At 47.5% G+C, this 24,240-nt stretch overlaps 2 protein-coding genes across 4 annotated transcripts in view; both read right to left on the reverse strand.

Moving 5' to 3' along the window:
- Positions 1 to 272: 272 nt before the first annotated feature.
- LOC115558993 (transcription initiation factor TFIID subunit 4) overlaps positions 273 to 24,240 on the reverse strand; it is a 73,440-nt gene continuing 49,472 nt past the window's right edge. Inside the window, exon 13 of the mRNA XM_030377578.1 lies at positions 273 to 899. Coding sequence (XP_030233438.1) covers positions 726 to 899 — 174 coding nt within the window. The 3' untranslated portion in view covers positions 273 to 725. The remainder of the gene's footprint in view (positions 900 to 24,240) is intronic.
- LOC115558994 (uncharacterized) lies at positions 14,872 to 23,792 on the reverse strand. Of its 3 annotated transcripts, XM_030377579.1 has the most exons (11): positions 20,938 to 23,792; positions 20,756 to 20,855; positions 19,938 to 20,014; positions 19,735 to 19,806; positions 19,539 to 19,583; positions 19,113 to 19,154; positions 18,911 to 18,943; positions 18,539 to 18,774; positions 17,743 to 17,902; positions 16,383 to 16,507; positions 14,872 to 15,110 (listed from the first exon to the last, which is right to left on the reverse strand). In XM_030377579.1, exon 1 carries the CDS (start codon positions 23,784 to 23,786, stop codon positions 21,816 to 21,818), a length of 1,971 nt encoding a protein of 656 aa, XP_030233439.1. In that variant the 5' UTR covers positions 23,787 to 23,792; the 3' UTR covers positions 14,872 to 15,110; positions 16,383 to 16,507; positions 17,743 to 17,902; positions 18,539 to 18,774; positions 18,911 to 18,943; positions 19,113 to 19,154; positions 19,539 to 19,583; positions 19,735 to 19,806; positions 19,938 to 20,014; positions 20,756 to 20,855; positions 20,938 to 21,815. The 3 variants fall into 3 exon arrangements, with proteins under 3 accessions (XP_030233439.1, XP_030233440.1, XP_030233441.1); XM_030377580.1 differs by lacking the exon at positions 20,756 to 20,855; XM_030377581.1 differs by lacking the exons at positions 17,743 to 17,902; positions 18,539 to 18,774.

The following is a 24,240-nucleotide window of genomic DNA, read 5'->3' on the forward strand; positions in this document are numbered from 1 at the left end:
GGGATTGTACTCCGGGAGCTGAGCTGCTTGACATGCCACCGAGCTCCCCGCGCTGGAGCTGCTGGACTGCCGCCGAGACCTACCCCCGCCGGACCTGCCAGCTTCGGCGGCAGTTCAGCTCCCGGAGTTCACCCGCCGGAGCAGCCGGAAAGCTTCGGCCGCAGTTCAGCTCCCGGAGTACACTGCCGGACTGCCGCCGAAGCTTCGGCGGCAGTCCGGCGGGGGTAGCTCGGCGGCAGTCTGACAGCTCAGCTCCGGGAGTACAATCCCTTTCTCCTCCATGCCTCCTCCTCCGGAGAGAATGGGATCGTACTCCTAGAGCTTAGCTGCAGGGCTGCCCCCCACCGGAGCTGCTCGTCCGCTGGTCCACAAAATCTTTGCTATGCCCTGATTGGAGGAGAGTGGGGAAGTGGGAGGTAATGTTCAACTGTGCGGCACAGGAAGGGGGCACAGTCTGTGCCCCCTTCCTACGTAGGAGGGGGCGCCGAAACTGACTCGCTCGTTTGATAACTGTAGGCGGGATACTTTCATAAATGCATATCTCACTCGAAAAAATCATGTACAGACTTTTTTCAAAGTTTGTATGCGTGCGGGAGCACCAGAGACCCAAAACAACACCCCAAATCCCAGGAAAAGTGTTGTTTTCATAATATGTCCCCTTTAATAAACGTGCCATAACCAGGCACTAAACAGGAAGGATCCCTCAGGTGTCTGATCAGAGGTGGTCAGCGCATAAGAAAGCTCTTCCGCCGCCCGGACGTGGAGGGTCCTCTCACCTCGCTCCCCGACGCCGTGGCCCACGCCGAATCCATCTTGCGTTTCTTTCGGGGGCCGATGGCGGCCAGAGCGGTGAGGTTAGCCTCTCTCTGCCTCGTCTGGGCCAGTTCGTGTTGCTGCATCTGCAGAGGGAGAGAGAACCACAGGGCACGTTAATCAGCTATTTTACTGTAGCATCACTGAACTCGCTGTTAGTTTGTTTCTAGTGGGCTATGGGGCAGTGTTTAATGAAACAGCGAGCGTTGGCAGCTCAGATGGTAGCAGGGGAACGACACATGGATAACGTTTGAGATTAGAAGGAGAAGGAGGGCGATGACAGCTCTTCCTGGAAGGTTTTTCAGTCACTTTAAGGGGAACCCGTCCACACGAACACCCAGAATGCTACTCTTTCACCTCATTCTACACAAATATTGACCTCGCTCAGCACAAATTTGAATCTCTTGCAAATGCACATCTTCTCTGCTGCATTCTGCTGTCTCTGTGGTATCACAGAATATAAAGCACGGTATGATATAACAATCTGACATTACTGACACGACTATTTATACTCCCTACCCTCTATATATACACCCCATCGCTGCATGCACTCCGCTTGCAGACCGAGCTGCTGACGAACCTCGTACACATTCCTCATTAGAGGAATCAAGGCACGTTTCTGATAGCACCACCCAAACCCCGTCAGATCCAGGTAGCACCAGGAGGAGCAGGAGGAGGAGGCCTCCACCCAGAGAGAACAAAATGAAGGCCTGTTGTCAGAGAGTCAGAGAGCTACGGCGGGTACAGAGGAAGGAGGAGGTAGAGGAGGAAGGGTGGTGGAGGAGGTGGAGGTGGTGGTGAAGTTAGAGGATGAGGTGGAGGTGGTGGAGGAGGAGGTGGTAGAGGAGGTGCGGGAGGAGGAGGTGGTGGAGGAGGAGGAGGTGGTGGAGGTGGTGGAGTTGGTGGAGGAGGAGGAGGTGGTGGAGGAGGTGGTGGAGGAGGAGGAGGTGGTGGAGGTGGTGGAGGAGGAGGAGGTGGTGGAGGCGATGGAGGTGGAGGAGGGGGTGGAGGCGATGGAGGTGGAGGAGGGGGTGGCGGTGGATGTGGTGGAGGTGGAGGAGGTGGTGGAGGTGGATGTGGTGGAGGTGGAGGAGGAGGTGGGTGGAGGTGGAGGTGGAGGAGGAGGCGGAGGTGGAGGAGGTGGAAGAGGGGGTTGTTGGTGGAGGTGGTGGAGGAGGGGGTGGAGGTGGAGGGGGTGGAGGTGGAGGAGGAGGCGGAGGGGGTGGAGGTAGCGGAGGTGGGAGGGGTGCTGAGCTGCCTGGTCACATGGCCCCGTTGTGATTTGTCAGTTTGTGATGTGTAAAGGGGGGGGGGGGGGGGGGGGACCGGAGGTAATGTCACGTCTGTCTGCAGGGGGGACGGGGGCGGAGCCCCGCAGCGCCGGGATGTGCCCTTTCCATTGGCTAGACGTGTGAGGGCCCGGGGACATGGCACACAGGGTGTCACAGCCCCTCCCCTGTACACACACACACACACTCCACACACACACTCACCCACACACACAAACAGACACCACACACCCACACCATACACACCACACACACTTGACAAACACACACACACACACACACCACACACTCGACACACACCCACCCACAGCCACACCCACACACTCGACGCACACACAATCGACACACACACGCACACTTGACACTCACACACGGACTAAACACTCGACACACACACACACACACAAACACACAGTCAACACATGTACACACTCAACCCACATACACACTCGAGGCATACACACACTCACACACCCGACACACATAATCTACAGACACGACCCACACCACACACACGCACACCCACCCACACACACACACACACGACAAACACACACTCGATCCACACCCACCCACAAATCCACATACACACTCAACCCACATTCACCCACACACACACACCGGAACGTGCGCGTCTAGTTTGCGGCCCAGCGGGGGGGGGGGGGGCGGGGGGTCCACCATCCGGCCGGTGCTCTGCCCGCCGGGGGCGAGGCCACGCCCCGATCGAAGCTAACAGGGACAATCAATACGCGCTTTCATGTCTTTCATGTTCTTTTACGTTGTGTCTCAGCGTGTGGCCGTGTGGCTGTGTGCGTCCGCCCCATGCATCGTCTGATCGGGGTGGAGGGGGGCGCGTGGTTTGGTGGGGGGAGGGGGGGGGGGTCATTCCATGTTGCTTTGAGATGCCGCTCTATAAAAGGTTGCTTTGGTGTACAAATGCCGAGCCAAAATGTGCACGCAGTCGTGTAGTTGGGTCCTCTGATTCCCTCCAAAAGGCCCTGGGGCCCGGCTTGGCCTTTAGGGTGTTGCCACTTCACATTTAGCAGAGCCAAATCAACACACAGACAACAGGGAGCGCACAACATAGCAGAGCCGCTATCAAGCCCACACATCCTCTGCCGCTCATATTGTGTCTCAGGAGGGGGGCGGTCCTCAGAACATCGTGTACGGATATGTTGGAGGTGCGTTTTGTGTTTAGAACAAGTAAAGATAATACGTATTAGGTATTGTGCGATAAGAGAGGGACGACGCAACTCAGATGAGGCCGGATCTCGCGGCCGGCTGGAAGGGGTTATTACCCAGGGTCCACGCTATATCAGATGTAGCCTTCATGCTATCAATGCTAACCTTGTTAGGGTTGGCCACAAACAGCGCACAGCTCTCCGGGCATGACCTTAAAGAATACCCTCTCTGAGCGGGGAGAGGGGAGGAGAGAGGGACGGAGAGAGGGAGAGAGAGGGGGAGACAGAGACAGAGAGAGTGAGTAGGAGACAAAGATAGAGACACAGGGACGAGAGAGAGAGACCGAGACCGAGAGAGAGAGACAGAAAGAGAGAGAGGAGACAGAGAGCTGGGGAGAGAGAAAGAGAGAGAGACAGAGAGAAGGGGGGGGGAGAGAGAGAGAGACAGAGACAGAGGGAGAGAGAGAGAGAGGTCTGCTATCTCACTGATGGCACCAGGATGCCGGCAGTTTTCCGCCTGGCAGTTGGCATCCACCACAGCCTCGGAGGGCCCGCAGCAAGTGTCTGCGTTTCCAGATTTATGACTGTATGATAAATGCAGACCTTATTCCACCATCTGCAAGCCTCCTCTCTGCATTTCCCGTGACTGAGGAGGTTGATTTCTGATCCCGATCTGGCGCCCCGCGCGCTGAACTACTACGTTGTGTTTATTTATTCAGACGCTGCCACTCCGGGGCCGTGCTGTTGCTTCAGTCAGAGGAGCTGTACATGAGTTAATCACTCATTACATTATACGAGTCGTTCTGCAGGGGCGTGAAGAGGAGCACGCAGCCTCACGTAGGCTCTGCCCCGGGGCGGAGGGCCGGGGCGAGGGACTGGGACGGCCTTCTGCTGGTCTGGGGGACTTTACTGAAGTCCCAGCGTTCGGACTTTAGCCGCTCCCAGTTAGAAGCTGGGAGACTATTAGAATTCCAAAGACTAAAACCAGTGTTCTGTCCATTAAAACGTGTGGTGCAACTGCGGGACGTGAACCAGTATAGCTCTGCTGGCTGGATGTGTGAGTGGGAGGGGTTTTGTGGGAGTGGGAGGGGTTTAGTGGGAGTGGGAGGGGTTTAGGTTGGGCGGGAGGGGTATAGTGAGTGTCCATGTTAAGATTATTGTAAACAAAGAGCGATGCACATTTATTTTTTTGTAGAATAGATCAGTTAGGCGATGAGATTTTATCGATAACATTGTTGAACTCATAACAGCATTAACTGCAGATGTGTCCAGGTTACTTAAAGCTACGAGCTAGTCGAAATGTTACTCACTGCGACTTTAATCAGTGATTTCTGCGATGTCCTCCTGGACTAGGAAATAAAAAACACTTTGCAACATCCGTACCGTTGCCAGATCCGATCAATGGCACAAAAAAAATATGCGCTACTCCTGAATTGCACAAATATCAGCGCTTCAGAGAGCCTGGATGCCCTTTTAAGGCACAGGATTGGGACTTGTAAAGTCAAATTATTAGCAAAGGTCAGCCGAGGCAGAACGTATCCGAAACCACCAGGAACCACAACACGCATCAAGGCTGATGAATGTAAACGACGCGCATGAAAACAGCTACATATGGGTTTGCTTGTATTGATCGCAGACGCTGATAAAGAAAGGAGCCGTCTGTGTTGCACGCCACATGACATGAATGGTTTATTTCACTTACTTATGTACGACCAGACAGAACTGGAAACATGAGAAAACCATAATTCACCTCCAGTGACAGATCCTTGAGCACTGCAAATTTTTTTAATGGAATTAAATTCATATCAGATCTATATAGTACAGGACCTATATTTCCCAGGTATAGGAAATACAGTATCAGATCTAGATCTCCTAAGTATAGGATCTGTCCACCGTCTATCCGTCTATCTTCGGTAATGTGTTGTCATCAACTGTGAACTCGGTTTGCGATGGCTGTCACCGTGTGACATTCAATTGTTCAAACCCCTGATTTGTTCCCCGCTTTCCCACCTAAATGGGTGGAGGAGGCAGTAAGGCAAACGGGTAGCACGGGGCTTATAAACGCCACTGTACACAAACACTCTTGTCAGGTCTTCTGTTGCGTTATAGTGTGACTTGATGAATTTCCACCGTGTATCCAAGACATGTATCACGTGCGGCAAATTTCCCACCTCTGGGGGATTGAATTCTGCCTTGGGGGTCCACAATTTATTTTTCAATTTCTTTAAAAGGATTGCTGAATCAGTCCATCAATCAATCTGATGTGTCACGTTATGCCCAAACCCCAAAACCCCAATACTTCATGGCAACAAAAACGTGAGTGCGGGTCCCCATTAAGAGGATGAAACAGAAACACTTAGTCGTTTGTAGCACGATGCAAATCCTTATCATAATTATATTTTTATCGTAGTTATCACGCAACCATCTTTCATGAATCGCAGCCCCAAAAGCATAAGCATCTAACATTAAACACACCTATTTATTTGGCTACACAGCCCGACTCCACAACGAGGCTAGCCTGCTAACACACAGCCCGACTCCACAACGAGGCTAGCCTGCTAACACACAGCCCGACTCCACAACGAGGCTAGCCTGCTAACACACAGCCCGACTCCACAACGAGGCTAGCCTGCTAACACACAGCCCGACTCCACAACGAGGCTAGCCTGCTAACACACAGCCCGACTCCACAACGAGGCTAGCCTGCTAACACACAGCCCGACTCCACAACGAGGCTAGCCTGCTAACACACAGCCCGACTCCACAACGAGGCTAGCCTGCTAACACACAGCCCGACTCCACAACGAGGCTAGCCTGCTAACACACAGCCCGACTCCACAACGAGGCTAGCCTGCAAACACACAGCCCGACTCCACAACGAGGCTAGCCTGCTAACACACAAGCCGTCTGCACACAGCGCGGTCCTCCGAGCCGTCTCCTTAACTCCCACAGCCAGGGGGACGTCCGCCAGCCAAGATGGCCGACCTGCCTCTCTCAATCCCTGCTCTTTTTAACAAAAGACTCTCTCACCCTCACTGCCCCCTCCCCTTCAGCATCCCACCACCACCACCTCCTCCTCCTCCTCCTCCTCCTCCTCAGCCAGGCCTGGGGCCGTGCCCGCAGCCGCCCAGACGCTCACAGACAGATGTCCTTGGTGAAGCAGAACGGGCTCCGCTTGACGTCACAGGCGGCGGCCATGGGGCTGAGCGGGAAGGGAGGGAGGGAGGGAGGGAGGAGGGAGAGAGGGAGGGAGGGAGGAGGGAGGGAGGGAGGGAGGGAGGGAGGGAGGGAGGGAGGGAGGGGGGAAGGAGTGAGGAATGGAGGGAGGGAGGGAGGGAGGGAGGGAGGGAGGAAGGGAGGGAGGGAGGGAGGGAGGAAGGGAGGGAGGGAGGAGGGAGGGAGGGAGGGGGGAAGGAGTGAGGAATGGAGGGAGGGAGGGAGGGAGGGAGGGAGGGAGGGAGGGAGGGAGGGAGGGAGGGAGGGAGGGAGGGAGGAGGAAGGGAGGGAGGGAGGGGGGAGGGAGGGAGGAGGAGAGGAAGGGAGGAGGGAGGGAGAGAGGGAGGGAGGAGGGAGGGAGAGAGGGAGGGAGGGAGGGAGGGAGGAGGGAGGGAGGGAGGGAGGGAGGAGGGAGAGAGGGAGGGAGGAGGGAGGGAGAGAGGGAGGGAGGGAGGAGGAGAGGGAGGGAGAGAGGGAGGGAGGGATGGTAGGAGGGAGGGAGGAGGAGAGGGAGGGAGGGAGGGAGAAAGGGAGGGAGAGAGGGAGTAAGGGAGGAGGAGAGGGAGGGAAGAGGGAGGGAAAAAAAGGGAGGGAGGGAGGGAGGGAGAGGGAGGGAGAGAGGGAGGAAACAAGGGAGGGAGGGAGAGTGGGGGAGAGTGAGGGGGTGGGGTGCAGGCTAGCACCACAGCATAAAGAGCCAGACCAGGGGCTGCCTCTGAGCCGCTCCCCTGGCCAGCCATGCTGGGACTACAGGCTACGGCGGGAGCTACGCCACCGGGATGTGGACGGCCCGTGTGTCCCCTTTAGAGGGGCTCTCCTCTCCTCCACAGCACCAGGCTGAGCCTCGCGTGGGGCTGGAGCCGGGCGGCGGGGGTGGGACATGGCCTTCCCACCGAGCAACACAGGGCAGCACAGCATCCTGGTGTGTGTGTGCGTGCGTCTGTGGTGGTCTGTGTGTGTCTGCGTGTGTGGTTGTGGTTGTGTGTATGCATGCGTGTTTGTGTTTGTGGTTGTGTGTGCGTGCGTGTCAGTGTGTCTGTGGGTGTGTGTCTGCGTGTAGTGGTGTGTGTGTGCGTGTGTCTGTGTGTGTCTGTGTCTGTGTCTGTGTGTGTGTGTGTGTGTGTGTGTGTGTGTCTGTGTGTCTGTGTTTTAGAGGCCATCTTAGAAAACCACCTCATTATCCTCGATGCTGCGTTGTTTTGGGGTATAAAAAGGTTTGGCCAACGTGAGTAGCATCATAAGTGCTAAGGAAGATGCTTCAACCAACAGTCAATCGGCGTGTGTGGTTCTGTGGGGCTGTTTAAGCCACGTACACATTTGATAAAAGAGATAAGGAGAAGTGCATTATAGGGCAATTTGAAATATTTTGGGTTGTTTGCTGAGCGCTATCCAACTAAAAAGCACCATTTTCGTACATTGTGCTAATGGCATTTATGTCCTGACAGCTTTTCTTAAGATGTATTCCTTCATTATATATTAATATAAATATCAACATAAATATATATTTTTTATGAAACATGGGCTGTCATTAAAACATTTAAACACGACCGATTCTTCAAAGCGTCCGTTCTCTAGCAACCTCGTCAGCAGACGCCTTTGCCATTAATTCTCTAGGCTAAAATATCATATTATCTATGGAGATTCATTCAAATCTGCCTGTGCATCTATGGACTTGAGTCGCTTCCATTTTCTCTGAAGCACAGTATGTCAGAAGTGCTTTGAGGGGCCTGGACCAATTATTAAGGGCTGTTAGGCCCCCCTGAAGCTGAGGCCCTTATGATCCCCATCGCGGCCTGCGGTCTACCCTCATTTGCAGACACACAGCAAAAATAAAACATAGGTGTGATAAGATGAAGATGACAGAACTAGCATTCTACTTATGTAACATTGGCAGAATTCGTTTTTTACCCCAAAGAGTGGGGAGAAGTTGAAGGAAGTAGCGAGGAATAAGTGTTAAGCAGATTCAGAGGGAATGATGTGGGAGCGACGTCGAGAGAAGGCTGTTCATTAAAAATACTGCTTATCTAAGGGGAAATATCCAACTTTAAGTGTTCTCTCTCACTGCGTCTCCCTCCGTGCAGGGGTGCCGCGTCTCGCGCTCTCTCTCTCTCCCTCTCTCTCTCTCTCTCTCTCTCTCTCTCTTCCCATCTCTCTCCTAATCTCTCTCGCTCTCTCTCTCTCTCTCTCTTCCCCTCTCTCCCCTGGTCTCTCTCTCTCTTTTAATGGTTGGATTTGCCGCTCTTCACCCACTATTGATCACATCTCATTTGCATCCAGGGAAAGATGTGAACTCAGATATTCACACTCAGAGAGAGAGAGAGAGAGAGAGAGAGAGAGAGAGAGAGAGAGACAGAGACAGAGAGAGACAGAGACAGAGAGAGAGAGCGGATGATCCCGATGATTTATTCATCTGCGAATCCAAAGAAAAGGAAAAGACGGAGAGAAAAGAATGAAAAAGAAAAACAAAAAAAAACAAAGGCGTGCGGAGGAAAGGTAGATGAGAGGGGGGATTCTTCACAGGCAGCGGCTGGGTAGCGGCGTCTGTGGCTGGGCTCCTCTCTTCCCCCTGCAGTGCCCCGGGGCCCATGGTGTGCAAGTCCTCCTAATTAACAAGGTGAATCATACTGCCGCTCTCTAATTAGCCAACATGACAATCTAATGGAAACACGCGGCCGTGCTGGCACGGTTAGCATCACCTCACAAAGACCCTAGGATAAGCACCCCTTCCCGCATGAATTACACACCAATGACATCTAAAAATATAGATGGATTAATATAGATATGTCTATATAGATTAACAAAAGGAGTGAGTGAGAGGGAGGCAGAGAGAAGGCTTTACGGGGGAGAGGGTTAAGGTGGGTTTTTGGCAGGTGCTCCGTCATTTAAGGTGAGCGGTAAGAGTGAAGGTATTTCTAATTCTGTTCATTCTATTATATAAATTATTAACGCTCGTTTCCGTGCGGTGTTTGTTGCCTAATTGAAATGTGTCCTGCCTCCTCCTCCTCCTCCTCCTCCCTCCCTCCTCCTCCTCCTCTTCCTCCTCTCTCCCATCCGAGGCGAAGAAGAAGAAGCAGGCTGGCTCTTAGCCACGAGCGTCGCTCTGGCGTCCCCAATTCCCCCGTCGCTAGAAGAAGTCCCAAGAAGGGAAGAGTGGTCCTAGAGGCGCGCTCAGCGAGAAGACAAGGCCGCTGTCTCCCTCCCGGCACCGCGGAACAAATCTCCCCCCTTGTTTTATGGTTGTTTTCCCCCCTCATTACAGCACTTTGTTAAATTCAAAAAACACACAGGAACACCAAAGGTACTTTGTTTTTTCGTGTTATATGTCTTGAGGAGAAGTAGGGGGGGGGGGGGGGGAGGTGAGTGGAAACTACTGAAAACAAAGCAACAAATACTAAATAGGTCTAGAGCGAACTATTAAGTAGCCGGCAGAGGATCCGAGGATGTGTCCTTGTAGCCGTGCGATAGTGGACTCAAGTGACGTTAAGAACCGCTCCAAAAAAAAGAGAGAAGGGAACAAAACTTGTGCGTGACGGCGTTCGCGATGACGCAAACCTCAAACTCTCAAACAACCAACTGTCAACTTTCCAGACCGAACCCCGACCATGTTCTCGACAATGCACGTGCGTTGGCCGTGATAAAGACACGCAAAAACACAAAACCCACCGCTAAAAGCCGCTCTCTCTCTGGTTGCAGAGCGGTTGTATCTGTGAGCTTCGACGGCCCCCCGGGGCGGAGAGCAGAACTCCTCTAAGCCGGGACCCACAAAGCAGCAGGAATTCTCTTTGAAAGGCACTGGCGAAGGAGAGAGCGGGAGGAGGGCCCGCGTTCTCACCGGCGGGCGCGCGCCCTCGGGCCAGGCAGCCCTTTGAGAAGCGCGGTGTTGCGGAGGGGCAGAGGAGACGGCAGCCTGTGAACTCGGCGCTGTAACTGGGCTAATAAAGGGCTAACGGGCTAACGCTTCGTTGTCCTCCGACCCAGCGGAGACCTTCCCGGGCGTCGGAGGAGCGCGGGGCCGGGCGCTCGCCGTGGGCGGCCCGCGGCCTCCACCGTGACCCGGTCACTCCTGGAGGACGCCAGGGCAATCAGGGAACATGTGTGTACATTTAGGCCCGTATACCGACCCCAGCTGCGCCAAAGGGAAACGGCTTGGATACATTGCGCAGTGGTAATGTGTGTGTCCGTGTGCGTGTGTGTGTGTGTGTGTGTGTGTGTGTGTGTGTGTGTGTGTGTGTGTGTGTGTGTGTGTGTGTGTGTCTATTTGTGTATTTGTATGTGTGTGTGTGTGATTTTTTTGGAATTTATACAATGGAGGGAGGAATATGCTATACTTGGCTGTGGTTGTGCATATGTCACAGACATTCAAATTGATCCAGATTCTTGGGATCCACTGGGTTCAGTACACAATCCCCTCTTGAGTTTAATTGGAGCCATGCGAGGCTGAGGGTCGAGAGGGGGCAGAATCTGTTGGGAGGCGGATCAAGTCTTTCTCAGAGCGCACTGGTGTGCAAACGTGGGCAGAAAAAAACAAAAAACATATATCCTTCGTATTGCCGTAGGAGAAGAAATATTTGAGGAAAATTATTCTAACAAAAAGCTGTGAGATTCCCATTGGACAGTTCTTCGTTTTACAGCACTCTTTCGGAATTATTCTGAGTGAAAGGAAAGAACACTGCTGCGAGACATTGGGATTTAGGGTAACTTTTGAGAGGAGATGAGGGGAGGAGAGGAGAGGAGAGGACAGGACAGGACAGGACAGGAGAGGAGAGGACAGGACAGGACAGGACAGGACAGGACAGGACAGGAGAGGAGAGGAGAGGAGAGGAGAGAGGAGGAGAGATTTTACCTGGATTAGACTGGAGAGGAGAGGATAGGACAGTAGAGGACAGAAGAGGAGAGGAGAGTAAAAGACAGGAGAGGAGAGGAGAAGAGAGGACTTAGCTGGATTAGACTAGAGAGGAGAGGTGAGGACAGAAGAGGAGAGGAGAAGAGAGGAGAGGAGGGTAGAAGACAGGAGAAGATTGGAGAGGAGAGGAGAATAGAGGAGAGGAGTAAAGAGGAGTGGAGAAGAGAGGAGAGGAGAGGAGAGGAGAGGAGAGGAGAATAGAGGAGGGGAGAGGAAAGGGGAGGAGGAGCGAGGAGAGGAGAGGAGAGGCTAGGAGAGGAGAATAGTTGAGAATGGGAAGGAGTAGAGAACCACGTATCAATGGTAGTTTTGGGGAATGTTGCAAAGTCAAACCAAAAAAAACCTAATTTAGGCCTAATTAGATATTCAAAGGTGGAGTGGGCACCACACGCAATTGGCCACCAAAGCTTTCCGCAGTCAGGGGTTAAATGTTTTGCTGATGGGCAAAGCAAGTATGGTTTTTAGGGAGATGAAAGAACGCTACTTGTTTACTCTGCTGTTGTGCTCTTGTCCAGAACCCCACGTTGTTTGTGCTAAGAAACCTGGAAAAAACTACAATGTACACATTCGCTTAACATCGTCAATTACCCTGGCAACGTCCAGTCACTCTCTAACACTCGCTAGTCTTCGAGGTTGTCACCGGGTGCCACAATTAAAAATAATTGTAAAAGTGAAACTCCTTCAACGTTTTCCTGTTCAAACCACGAGTGCAAAATCTCCCTCTTCCACTGTGTATTTGTATCTTTTTATGTGCACTGCAAAAAGGAGATGCATAATTGGGCTTTTTTAATAACACATTTACCATACATTATTTATGGGTTTCAACAAATTAAATTCTGAAGCCACGGCCCAGAACATCAATGGCCTGGATTCTCCAGCCAGCGAGAGACAGATCTGCGAGCCGGGTTGTAAAGCGCGGGCCATCAGCTCCATAAGATCTTCAGTCTCAACAGTTTGGATGTACTGATATCGGCTCACCAGAGATTAAAGATTTCCAAAAGTCATGGCCCAGATACACACAAATGTATTCACCATGTATTATATAATGAAACGAAACGATACCATAGTCACAATAACAAAGGACGGATTAACTATTATGCGTACGGATGCATGCTCAATGATGCTCTATATTACTCTGCATTAAATATACATATGAACTGAGTCGGCCTAGGTCATATTGCAGAGATGATGATGAACAATGGAAATGAAATTAAGGAAATTATGAACAACAACGAAAATAAAAATAAAGAATAAAAAAAAAAAGTGAAAAAAAACATGTTTTGTATATTAATGTGCAGGATTGATACGGAAAACCCTTCCATCCACCACCCGACCCTTCCACTGAGGCTCTCTCTCTGGGAAGATATCAGAGCTTGCCCTGCCTGCTTTCCAGGATTGGCACGGCCCAGTGCTGCAGCCTGTCTACGGAGGGGAAATAAGACCCGACAGCGGTTTGCAGGGATTACTATAGAATGGAGAGGGCTTTTGCCCGGTACAAGGGGCTCAATTTGTCTCCTCTCTGCTCCTGATTTCTCTCCTCGTCTCCCTGTGTTTCTCTCCGCTGGTCCCTTGTTCATTCGTTTCCAGTGTCCGGTTGCGCCTGCAGACGGGCTGTGATGATGAATCTGTGGCCGCAGTGTGTCTGTGTGTCTGACACCGTGATGTATCTATACCGACCTGACTCCCTCTCTTTTGCTCTCTCCCCCCCCACAACCTTTCTCTCCTCCTCCCGCTCTCCCCTGTCTCTCCTTCCCCCCCCTCTCTCTCTCTCTCCTTCCACTTCTCTCTTCCTCTCTCTCTCTATATCATATTTTGTCCCTCCATCACTCTTCAGTTCTTTTCAATCCACTCTCATCTCTTCAACTGCAAATATACGGACCTCCTTCTCTGAGTGTCCCCCCCCTAAATCTCTCTCTCTCTCTCTCTCTCTCTCTCTCTCTCTCTCTCTCTCTCTCTCTCTCTCTCTCTCTCTCTCTCTCTCTCTCTCTCTCTCTCTCTCTCTCTCTCTCTCTCTCTCTCTCCCTCTCTCTCTCTCTCTCCCCCACCCCCCCTTAGTGATCTGGCGCTGCCTGCCTCAGTGCTGTAGAGCACACAGACCCAGCCACCACGACAACAGCAACAAACAGGCACTGGGCTGCTCGCTTTTGCCCATCGATTTTCACTGGGGGCGTTTCTGAAATAGCCCACGTGACCTTTGGGTCAAACGGTGGTGAATGGAAGCATAAGAGGAACGGCTCTCTGTCCTCTCTGCTCCTCTCACGCAGGCTGGGCGCCACTAGCATCCTGGCCGGCCGCCACCAACCGTGATGGCTTTACAGAGCCGCATTACCAATACTGTGTGTGTCACAACGACAACAGTCCGACAACCAGTTGAACTCCTCTCTGGTCTTAGTGATGGGTAATCTCGTTTGCACACGGCCCTGGCGTCGGCCACTTTAAATGTGTTAAAGTTGTGGGCAGTAAGCCTGAATAAACCATCAGGCCAACAGGCAGCATTGTTAGCTGGTTAGCTTTGGTTAGCTACACGGCCCCCAGCGCTGGTGTGGAACCACTGGGCTTTAATTCTCCTGTGTCTGCTACAAGGGGAGAGTTGTGGCCAGAGTTCCTATAATGCGTGGAAAATCCCTTCCCCGGCCCCCCCCCCTACCGCCACCACTTGTCGATGCGGTGATGTAACCCAGTGCTCACTGTGGCAAGAGCTCCGTCCCGAAGGCCAGCAGGTCCGACCCCCTGTTCAGACTGCGGTGAGCACAACACGGCTGGCCCTGCCTCCACTGAGCGGGGCTCGCATGGCGGGCGGTTAAATGTACTGCAAACTGGGTCGGGGTCCCAGACAGCAAAAGAGCGTTGAATCAACGGTGAATCAACCTCCGTATTTTCAACCAAAACATGTTGAATCAGCGTTGAGACCGGGCGTCGATTCAACGTCAGTTTGCTCATACTGTCCACCGTCGATTCAACGTTGAATGGGAGGCGAACGACGACGGTGCGTCGATCCCTTTTCAACCTTTATTCAACGATTATGGTCGAATTTTGGTCGATTCAACGGCAGTTTGCTCATACTGTTCCAGGTCGATTCAACGTTGAATGGAAGGCGGCCGACGACGGCGCGTCGACCCCTTTTCAACCTTTATTCAACTAGTGATTATGGTCGAATTTTGGTCGATTCAACGGCAGTTTGCTCATACTGTTCCAGGTCGATTCAACGTTGAATGGAAGGCGACCGACGACGGCGCGTCGATCCCTTTTCAACCTTTATTCAACTAGTGATTATGGTCGAATTGTGGTCGATGTTGGTTCTTCACTCACTGATTTATTTAAAGGACATCATGATATGACTCTACAATTAAATTAGGATTTTAAGGCTACTGAATCTCCTTCAAGGCTCTAATGAATATATGAATACACAGAACATAGGCTATTGTTGTCAAACATATTGTAGCGGCGGCCAAGAAACGCACAGTCAGGCTTTATTTAACTGTAGTTCTGCGCCCCGTACACCCCTCGACGCAGACTACTTTTATTAAAATCCTCTCACATAGAGCACCCAACAAACAAACATGACACAACAACGGTGGCGACAATAATGAACAATACAACGTGATAACCGAACACGAACAACCCAAACCCAATTAACCCTATTATTCTAACGAATATAATTATTATTTACACACACACATTCATTCATGGTCGAGGATCCTGCGGCGCCTGAAAATAAATAGAGGAATATTAACATAAGCAGTATAGGCTACAAAATGAGTCCAGCAATACGACTGAATGAGGTTTGTTTCAAACTACGCCATGCGCCCGTGACTTGCATTGTATGGAGCCAGTTTCCTGCCATAATTCAAACCTGAAAAGAAAAGTTTCAAAGGCTTTTAAGTCTGGGTTTGAAAACTCAACACCTTGTAAAAAAGGTTTTGCAACACTGAAAAAATACATTATAACCTGAAAAAAATTCAAACTGTAAAAATGATTTTGTGTTCTATTTTATCTTCTTCATCATTTTCACCAACACATTTTCAAAGTATTTTTTTTTTTTCCACAAACATGTTTTCAAAGTTCAAACAATATCACCAGCGCATTTGCATAGTTTCAAATCTGGCACTGTTCTAACAGTGTATTTCATTGTTTCCCGGTTTTGAAACCTTGTAAATGCAAACAGGTGTTCATACATTGAGAAATAAGTTTTGAAAGGTTGAATATTTATTTTTAAAAACTTGTAAAGGTGTATGTTTACGCCATTGCAATGTATTTTTTCAGAAGTGACTTATCAGCACTGACTTTTCAGAGATTCGACCACACAGGCGCAAGCTTTGAGTCACGTGAATATTGGCAGTGTTCTGTCGCGCATTTGTTTTGAAACTCCTGACAGTCTCTGAAGAAAAGGGTTAGCAACCAATAGGTTTAGAGATAAATGGTCCCGCCCCCAGGAACGTTTTCTTTTTCTTCAGACTTGTCAGGAGTTTCAAAACGAATGCGCGACAGAACGCTGCCAATATTCACGTGACTCAAAGCTTGCGCCTGCATGGTCAAATCTCTGAAAAGTCAGTTCTGAAAAAAGACATTGCAATGGCGTAAACGTACACCTTTACATGTTTTTAACACCTGTTTGCAGAATCCCATTTACAAGGTTTCAAAACCGGGAAACAATGAAATACACTGTTAGAACAGTGCCAGATTTGAAACTCTGCAAATGCGCTGGTGATATTGTTTGAACTTTGAAAATGTGTTGGTGAAAATGATGAAGATAAAATAGAACACAAATCATGTTTACAGATGTTTGAATTTTAGTGTATAACTCTTTGAAACTTTTTTTTTCAGGTTGGAATTATGGCAGGAAACTGGCTCCATAGCATTGCGCTCTCGAAATGCATTTTGGGTCCGTCCGTTCAGACCTGTCCATGGTTCAGAGTCGCACTCGCGACGCTCATCCGTCGAAGGACGCATGGTGTGTGGAACAAGCGTACATAGGCCTACCTGATCGCGTTCATTTGTTCGCCTCCCTCCACCTCCCTCTCTCTCCGGTGCATATTTAAGCCACTTCTTCAGTGTCCCTGAAAAAACAATATGGGTGGTCCCTGGCAGCTGTTTTTGGAGTGCAGCTGAAAGAAAGAAAGAAAGAAACAAACCCGGTCAAGAATTACCAACATGGCGACGGTAAGCTGTAACATGGCCATGGCCATTTTTTGCATAGTGCACCAGGCAAAAAGTCAGCAATTTGTTTCCTAACCACAGACCCTTAACGCTGTTGCGCAGTGCATTGGTTTCACTGTCCTCTCAGTCTCATTTTACTGCACTATGGGTTACCACATCGACTCCATCCCAGTTACTTCTTTGATTACAGAATGCATGCATGCAGGGTTAAATTGGTAGGCTACGGGACGACGCTGAAGTTGGCATCCGATTCGCAGCATCCGATTCGGCAGCTGGTCCACTTTAAATCGGTCCTTATTGAAAACCACTACACCTAGACTCTTCAAATCTGGACTAAATGATCACAGTGAGGCTATACATTATGTAAAACATAGTTTCAGATTTGTGAGCCTTTACCCTATTTGTGAAATGCAATAAAGGCACATTTATTGCTTTTTAGGGGTCCAGACCGCATTAGAACTGATCCTGATTAAAAACCACTACACCTAGACTCTTCAAATCTGGACTAAATTATCACAGTGAGGCTATACATTACATGTGAAAATGCAATACAGGCTCATTTAGGGGTCCAGACCGCATTGCATTTTCACAAATAGGGTAAAGGTTTCAAAAATCTGAAACTATGTTTTACATAATGTATAGCCTTACTGTGATAATGTAGTCCAGATTTGAAGAGTATAGGTGTAGTGGTTTTCAATCAGGACCGATTTGAAGATTCTAAGTGGTTTTCAAGCCGAATCGGATGCTGCGAATCGGATTCCAACTTCAGCGTCGTGGCTACGGGCATGTATGCCCGTAGCCCGACATACCACTCGTAGCCAATGCTAGCGGAGTAGCGCGTTGTTACATTCTTATGTGAATGTAGGCTTTCGGTGCAAGATAGCTAGATAGTAAAAGTAAAATAACGTCAAACTAAAGTGTTCTATAGTGCTGACTGATAGTCCAAGAGTGCAGTGCAGAATATTGTCAGTGTTAAAAGCATTGCTGCATCTGGACACAAAACTGAGATCGCATAGTAGCCTATGAATGGACTTTTTCTGATTTTACATGAAATAAGCATAGCTCAGAAGACTACCCATAGTGCATATTAAAAAATCGACTTGCTGGTTTAAAAGCATTTATTTTAATCAGTGGTATCTGTGTCTAATGCTTGTGTGGTGTGACTGAGTTTTGACAAACATACCGAACAGTACATCACTAAGGACAGTGCTTTTAAAGGCTTCCTTGAAGCCTTTCCCTGCCCAGTTGAAGCGACACGCCAGGTTATTTGTTAGGCCACTCTGCAACATCCTTCTTACGGCCTCTTCTGCAGTGTGCCCTCCAATTAGACTGAATGTTAAGATCTGACAAGACATAATAAACCAACAAACAAGTGAAACATTGATAATTATAACATGTATAATTACAATATCTCCCAAAAGTGAATAGGCCTACACCCCTCCCATTTTTGCAAATATTTTATTGTATCTTTTCATAGGATAACCCTTGGCATGAAACTTTATTATAACTTAAACTAGTCATTATACGTATTGTAGAGAACTATAGATTTATTGTCCTCAGAATATGACTAAAAACGCATCCATTAACAACTAAACAGCTGGCCACATAACTGAGTACACTTAATTATGAACATGACCATTGCGCCCATTGTGACAATAAATCTTATCGTAATCTACAAACTCTACACGGACTTCTTTAAGTTACATCAAAGTTTCATGTCTATAGAGTTATCCCATGAGAAGATACATTAAAACATTTGAAAAAATGGCTAGGGTTTTGTGAGATACTGTATATGTACCAATTTAGGTTAGGTGAACTTCTCACTGTTTCACATAATGAGTAATGTGTTAATTTTGTTTTGAAAGATAATTCCTACAAATACTGAGTGATGTAGTGGATGGCTGGAAAGAAGAGGTATGGTTTTATTAATTTACACATATACTTTGACTAGCTTTTGGGTAGTGCAGATTTGTACCTACCATCTTTTGTTTTTCGCAGGGGGTTTCTCTCATAACAGCCTCTGCTAATTGAAACTCCTCCATTGTCCTCAGAGGCAGCTTGATGGACGAAGCGGCAGCTTCTGGTGCTACCGGCCTCACCATCTCTCTCCTAAGCGCCCTCACTTCACTCCCCAGGTTGGTAATTTCCGCTTTCATCAATTTATTTTCTTCCAGCACTTTGGAAAGCAGCTCCACAACTTTAGATATTCCCATATCTGTTTATAGAAGTTACTTATTAGAAATGTTTTCTGGGGTTTGGTGTACTTTGGTGTACTTTCCCATTTCATCTTAATTATAATGTGTATGATAATGATGAAAACAATGGTTAGAATGTTTGTCTCCTCGACTTACCATGCAATAGCTGGTGGCTTGGTTGGACTGTATCTATATTCAAAAGTCATTGATTAGTGTCAAGTGCCAATGATTATATATTTTTTTCAAAGTAGTGTATTTAAGGAAGAGTTTGTAAGATTTACCTTGTAAGAAATTTATATAAATACATGTTCAATCAATACATGTTGAAATTAGTTGTTCTACTGACGCCAAAACCTACCTAGATGTAGTAGCTCAAGTCTCTGGCTGCCATTTGATTGAGCTGGAATAAAAAAGTCATGTTATTGTGTGTAAGTTACAATATTTTAAGTTTTACTTGTTCAACCATCAGTTAGCCTGATATCGAGGAAGTTTGGCTTGGTCCTGGGATGCCGTGTGTGTGTGTGTGTGTGTGTGTGTGTGTGTGTGTGTGTGTGTGTGTGTGTGTGTGTGTGTGTGTGTGTGTGTGTGTGTGTGTGTGTGTGTGTGTGTGTGTGTGTGTTTCTTTACTGCACAAGAGGAATGGCTTTGTATGCAGTTGGGTAGTCCTTCATCCAGTCAGACCAACAATGAAATGTGTCAAAAAAACGTGTTGGTTTGAAGCAATGATCAACGGGGAAGATGGGGAAAACTATGTATGAGGAACAATTATTTAAAGTAAAATTACCTCTTTGGGTGGTCGATGGCCCAAATAGCCACTCACTATTGATGTCTGAAAAAAATGAAACACTTCAAAACTGAATAAGAGAGCCAAATGGTATTTCTAACATATGTGTTAAACATGGTGTTGTTTCAAATGGTGCTTCAAAGTACCATTTGTACTGGCATTAACCAGTAAACACATGCAACATATTTTTACCTACCTGGCCCTACATCTACAGATTGTCGTGCTGTTTTCCTTGGGGGGGGTGGTGCCTCGTCATCAGTGTCCACACCTTGAAGCATAGTAAGTGCCAGTTTAGACAAAATTTACAAAATGGGCAGTCAAACAGCCGTTTCTGAAATATTTATATTTTAATTTCTAAAATGTTTCATTGCTGTTCAGTTTAACTCTAAAGGTCTGCACCTTCAAAAAAGTGTTGCGGCGGGCCCGTAGTGGTCTGGACTCTTCCAGCTGGCTCCTGCAGGTAGCGTGAGTTTGGCCTTTGGAACAAATCAAGGACAGTCATGGCAGTCAGTGGGTAACACCAGAAATATTAACAGAGAACATATACATTTATGCATTTAGCAGATGCTTTGAGCTGAAGCGATTTACAACAAGAGGACTAACATTTAAGCTACAACACTATTTAAAACCTTGCTAAGAGTGCCAAAAAGTGCCACTAGTCACCCGAAAACTGTCTGAAGTTTAAGTGCAATAGAAAGATGGAAGAGAGTGCATTGAAAGTTAAAAAGTGTTAGGACAAGAGTCATTCTAGGAAGAACTGAGTTTTCAGGAGCTTTTCGAAGGTAGTGAGGGATGATAAGTTGCCTGTGGATGGTTCAGAGAACTGCCTGCTATTAGCAGCCACTTTGTCAGTAAAGAATGAAGCATAAGGTTCTGCTGTGAGGTTTGTAGCAAGAGGGGAAAGGTTTAGTAGATATTTGAAAGTAGAGAACAGTTTCCGGGTGTCAGTTGTATTGTGAATCTCAGTTGTACTGTGAATTTTTCGCTGCTGTGACATTGTAAGCAAAAGATGATAATAGTTACTGGTATTGTGTTAAATCTGATAGGTTATTAGTTTTATGCCATTCTCTCTCAGCAGCCCATGAGGTTAGAGCGCATCGATTGAAGGGAGTCGTTTATCCAAGGAAGGGGCTTAGAGGGTTGGGAGGGTCTGATGGATAGCGGGAATGTGTGGCCCAATTCACCTCTGGAGAGGAGAACATTTTTTGTTTTTTTACCTTTTTTTCCTTCTGATAGGGTCTTCAGCCTCTGACTGTATGTCTGATGTTAAACACAGTAAGGACTTTTTCAGGTAGTCCTTTGCCTTAACATATGTTGCTGAAAGTGAATGGCATGCATTAGTGAAATTTAGCAAGTTGAATCTTATAGAAACGTTTTCATATGCAGCATTTTTCCTTACCACAGCTAACCAAGACCCTCACGTCACCGTGCACGTCCCACGCTGCACCTGGAGGAAGGTGGTGCGCGACTGCCTTCTGGAGGCGGTTATGATCGTAAGAACTAGGAGGCCAGAAACAATTCCATGACTCCCCTGCCTCCTCCAACCAGCTGCTTGGCACTATGGTAGTGCTCCTATCTTTGAATTCGACGACCTTCCACACCTGTGCCATCTGAAAATAAAAAATCGCTGTGTTTTGAGTGTGAAAAATAAGCCTTAGAAATATATTTGGCCTATATATCAGTCATTGTTGTTATATATAACATAGTGTGTATGTTGCAAGATCAACAGTGATCACAGTTGATCACAGTCTCAGAAATATTTGGCCTGTTAAGCCCTTTGAGACTGTAATGGTGATTAAGGGCTATACAAATAAAATTTAATTGAAAATTGAATAACTATCATAAGTGGTGAGAGAACTGCATACACCAGCTTAACTTGGGTGAAGACGTACTCTGAAACCTGTCGTCTCTAACTACTATCTAAGCCTAACTATCTACAACCTAACTATCTTCAAAGGCTTGCCGGGCTCGAGGCAAATGCCCCCTCCCCAGAATTACCTTCTCAAAAACCAAAAAAATAGAAAGAAAAAAAAAGCACTTCGCAGGAAGAGTATACAATGCTACTCAGCTGAAGCACTCTAACTACTCAGATCATTCACAGCTGATTTACAGCAGTTTGTCACCACTCAGATATATATTTTTTGGCTATTTGTCGTTTTTTTTTTTTTTTTTTTCATTCATTAATTCGATTTTAGGACTGGTGTATTTTATATAAAGAAAATTCAATAACAAAAAAATCTTTTTTTTTTTCTTTTTTGGATTGCAGAAGACAAGGAATTAGGATTGGTGAAGAAGAGGGATGGCAACATAATGGTTTTGGTCTGGAAAAAGCACACATTTTCTGCTGACATCCCCAAGGAGCTCAACCTCAAGATCATCTACCAACGTATGGACCTGAAAACAGCCTATTCGAGAGGAGGGGCAGGGATATGTGAAATGGGATTCCTTGTACCCAAATCGTCTGTAGATGATGAAGACTGAACCAGAGGATAGCACAATGTTTTGGACCAGTCCAATATCCTGTCCTACTGCTATGCAGTTGTTCCCAGTCTTTGTTGACAGGCAGAAATCTGTTGTTACTACCTTTCTGTACTGTTTGGCAGTACTGAATTGCAGAGGCAAAGGACCATCCTTGTGCATTTCGTACAAAAGGGGCTGCTTACTTGGAGGTGGAGTAACAGTTTGAGGCACCTCTGACAGTCTCTTGACTACCTGTTGTAATGGTAGTTGAGGCTTTCGCAACATTTTTTTAACTTTTCCAAGGAAGTTTTCATAAGGAAATGCAGAGACACGGTCAAGGGCACCAAACTGTTTGTACACATCAGCTAGATGTATCACCTGATGAACTGTAAATACAATTTCTCCTTGACCATATAAATCTCCAAAGCTTTTAACAAATGCTGTTAGGACTCGATTGGCAAAATCAATCATGGGTGCAGAGAGGTTGGGGCTGAGTAATAAGAACACACCCACGGAAAACAACAGGAAGTTCTCAAAAATCTCTTCTGGTAGATTGTGCTTTAGGACCACAGGTCCACTGTACATCATGAACTGCCTTAGTTCTGTAGCCTTCCATCTTTCGATCTCTGTCAGCTCTCGTGGTTTTCGGGCAAATTCAGATGGAATATGGGGACGGAGAGCAATCAGTTTAGATGATATAGCTGAGATGACATTAGATGGCTGTCTTATGGCCAGGTTTTTGCCCTTCATCCAGAAAATAATGAGTTTTTTTGTTACACCCAAACAGCAGAGGTGCATGTAATCAATGGGAAACTGGGTTACCATCTGAACAATGCCAGTAAGGGGACTAGGTCGCAGGTGGTGATCTGTGTCTGACATTAAAGCAAAGTCTTCGTCTGATCTAAGCCTGGCATTTATTTCAGGATATGTCATTTTATTTTGCCACACGCCAACTTGATTGCACTTGTCACACCCAGAGTACCCATTGTGGGACTTCATCTGTTTCACAAAAGCACGTGCTGGAGCATCACAAATGAACGAGCACACCATCACCTTTAGAGGTTTACCTCTGAAGGTCAATCCATTCCTCAGTAGCTGGGTAAGGTCATTGACAAATTCTTTGAGGTAGTCATACACACTAGATGGTTTTCCAGTTCCACAAAACAAACCAATAATAAAAGGTTTTTTTGTGTAATCACAATCAAGCATCGCAAGAATTGGCCAAAACTGAACTTTGGAACTCTTAAAAATGGGTAAACCGTCGATGTTGAATTGTAACCGAATTGTCTGAAGGCAGCTAGGCAAATGGATTGAATTCAATTTTGATAAAATTCCCTTAGCCAATCCAAAATGGTGATATTCACCACCACCTAATGCATGCACAGCTATTTTCTTTTGTGTGCCAAGAAGTGTCCTGGCATCTTTAGGCAGCTCAGAGTGGTGTACTCTCAATATTGATAGAAGAGCGGTAACTGCAACAAGAGTAATGCCAAAAGTTGATGCCCATTGCTTTAGTTTAGCTTGTAAACTCATTTCATCAGGCTCACTTTCATCAGAGCTGGATAACCCACTAAAATCCTCTCTTTCACTGGCATCACTGTCTGTAGTGTTTTGGTCAGGACTGTTCTCGAATTCTGAAGTTGTCCCACACAGTGCTAGATCTGGTAAGCTAGGGGGGGCATTTTCAGCCTGATTAACTGTACTTAAATGTAATTGCTGCAAAATCTCGTTCTCTGTCTCCCTTGCGTTGGACAAGACTCGCCTCCTTTTACTCCAATAAGAGGCCATCTCTGTGTATCGGATACAATTATGAAATGCAAGTTTGATACCTTTTCTGCCGTGAGTTTTGAATGGTCTTCAGTGTCCCATAAATATGCAAATGAAGAAGAAAAAAAACACAAAGTTAGTTTTGATGGCATAGTGTGACAACAATGAATAGTTGCATTTAACCCTTTCACATGCAAGTGAAGAATCCCCCTTCTAATAATGTATAGCCTATTAAGGACCTATTTCAGGATAAATATACAAATACATTCACTTTGAAGTGTAGAAGGTCCTACAGACAGCTGTAATAAACTAAGATATACTATTTATGAGATGGCTTGCAGTGTGCTTATCTGACAGGATTAAAACCGTGCATTCGGTGTGAATGTGTATTTGAATGTTAACATTTAATAACATGTCGTTTTTAGTTATGTAATCATTTGAAAGTCCCTTCAAGTTGAAAAAGCACATGCATTCT

Source organism: Gadus morhua, chromosome 14 (assembly GCF_902167405.1).
Source record: "Gadus morhua chromosome 14, gadMor3.0, whole genome shotgun sequence".
In the NCBI taxonomy this organism is placed as follows: Eukaryota; Metazoa; Chordata; class Actinopteri; order Gadiformes; family Gadidae; genus Gadus; species Gadus morhua.

Excerpts from the sequence above, each read along its gene's own strand:
- LOC115558994 (XM_030377580.1), bottom strand. The coding sequence starts at position 23,786 with ATGGCCTCTTATTGGAGTAAAAGGAGGCGAGTCTTGTCCAACGCAAGG.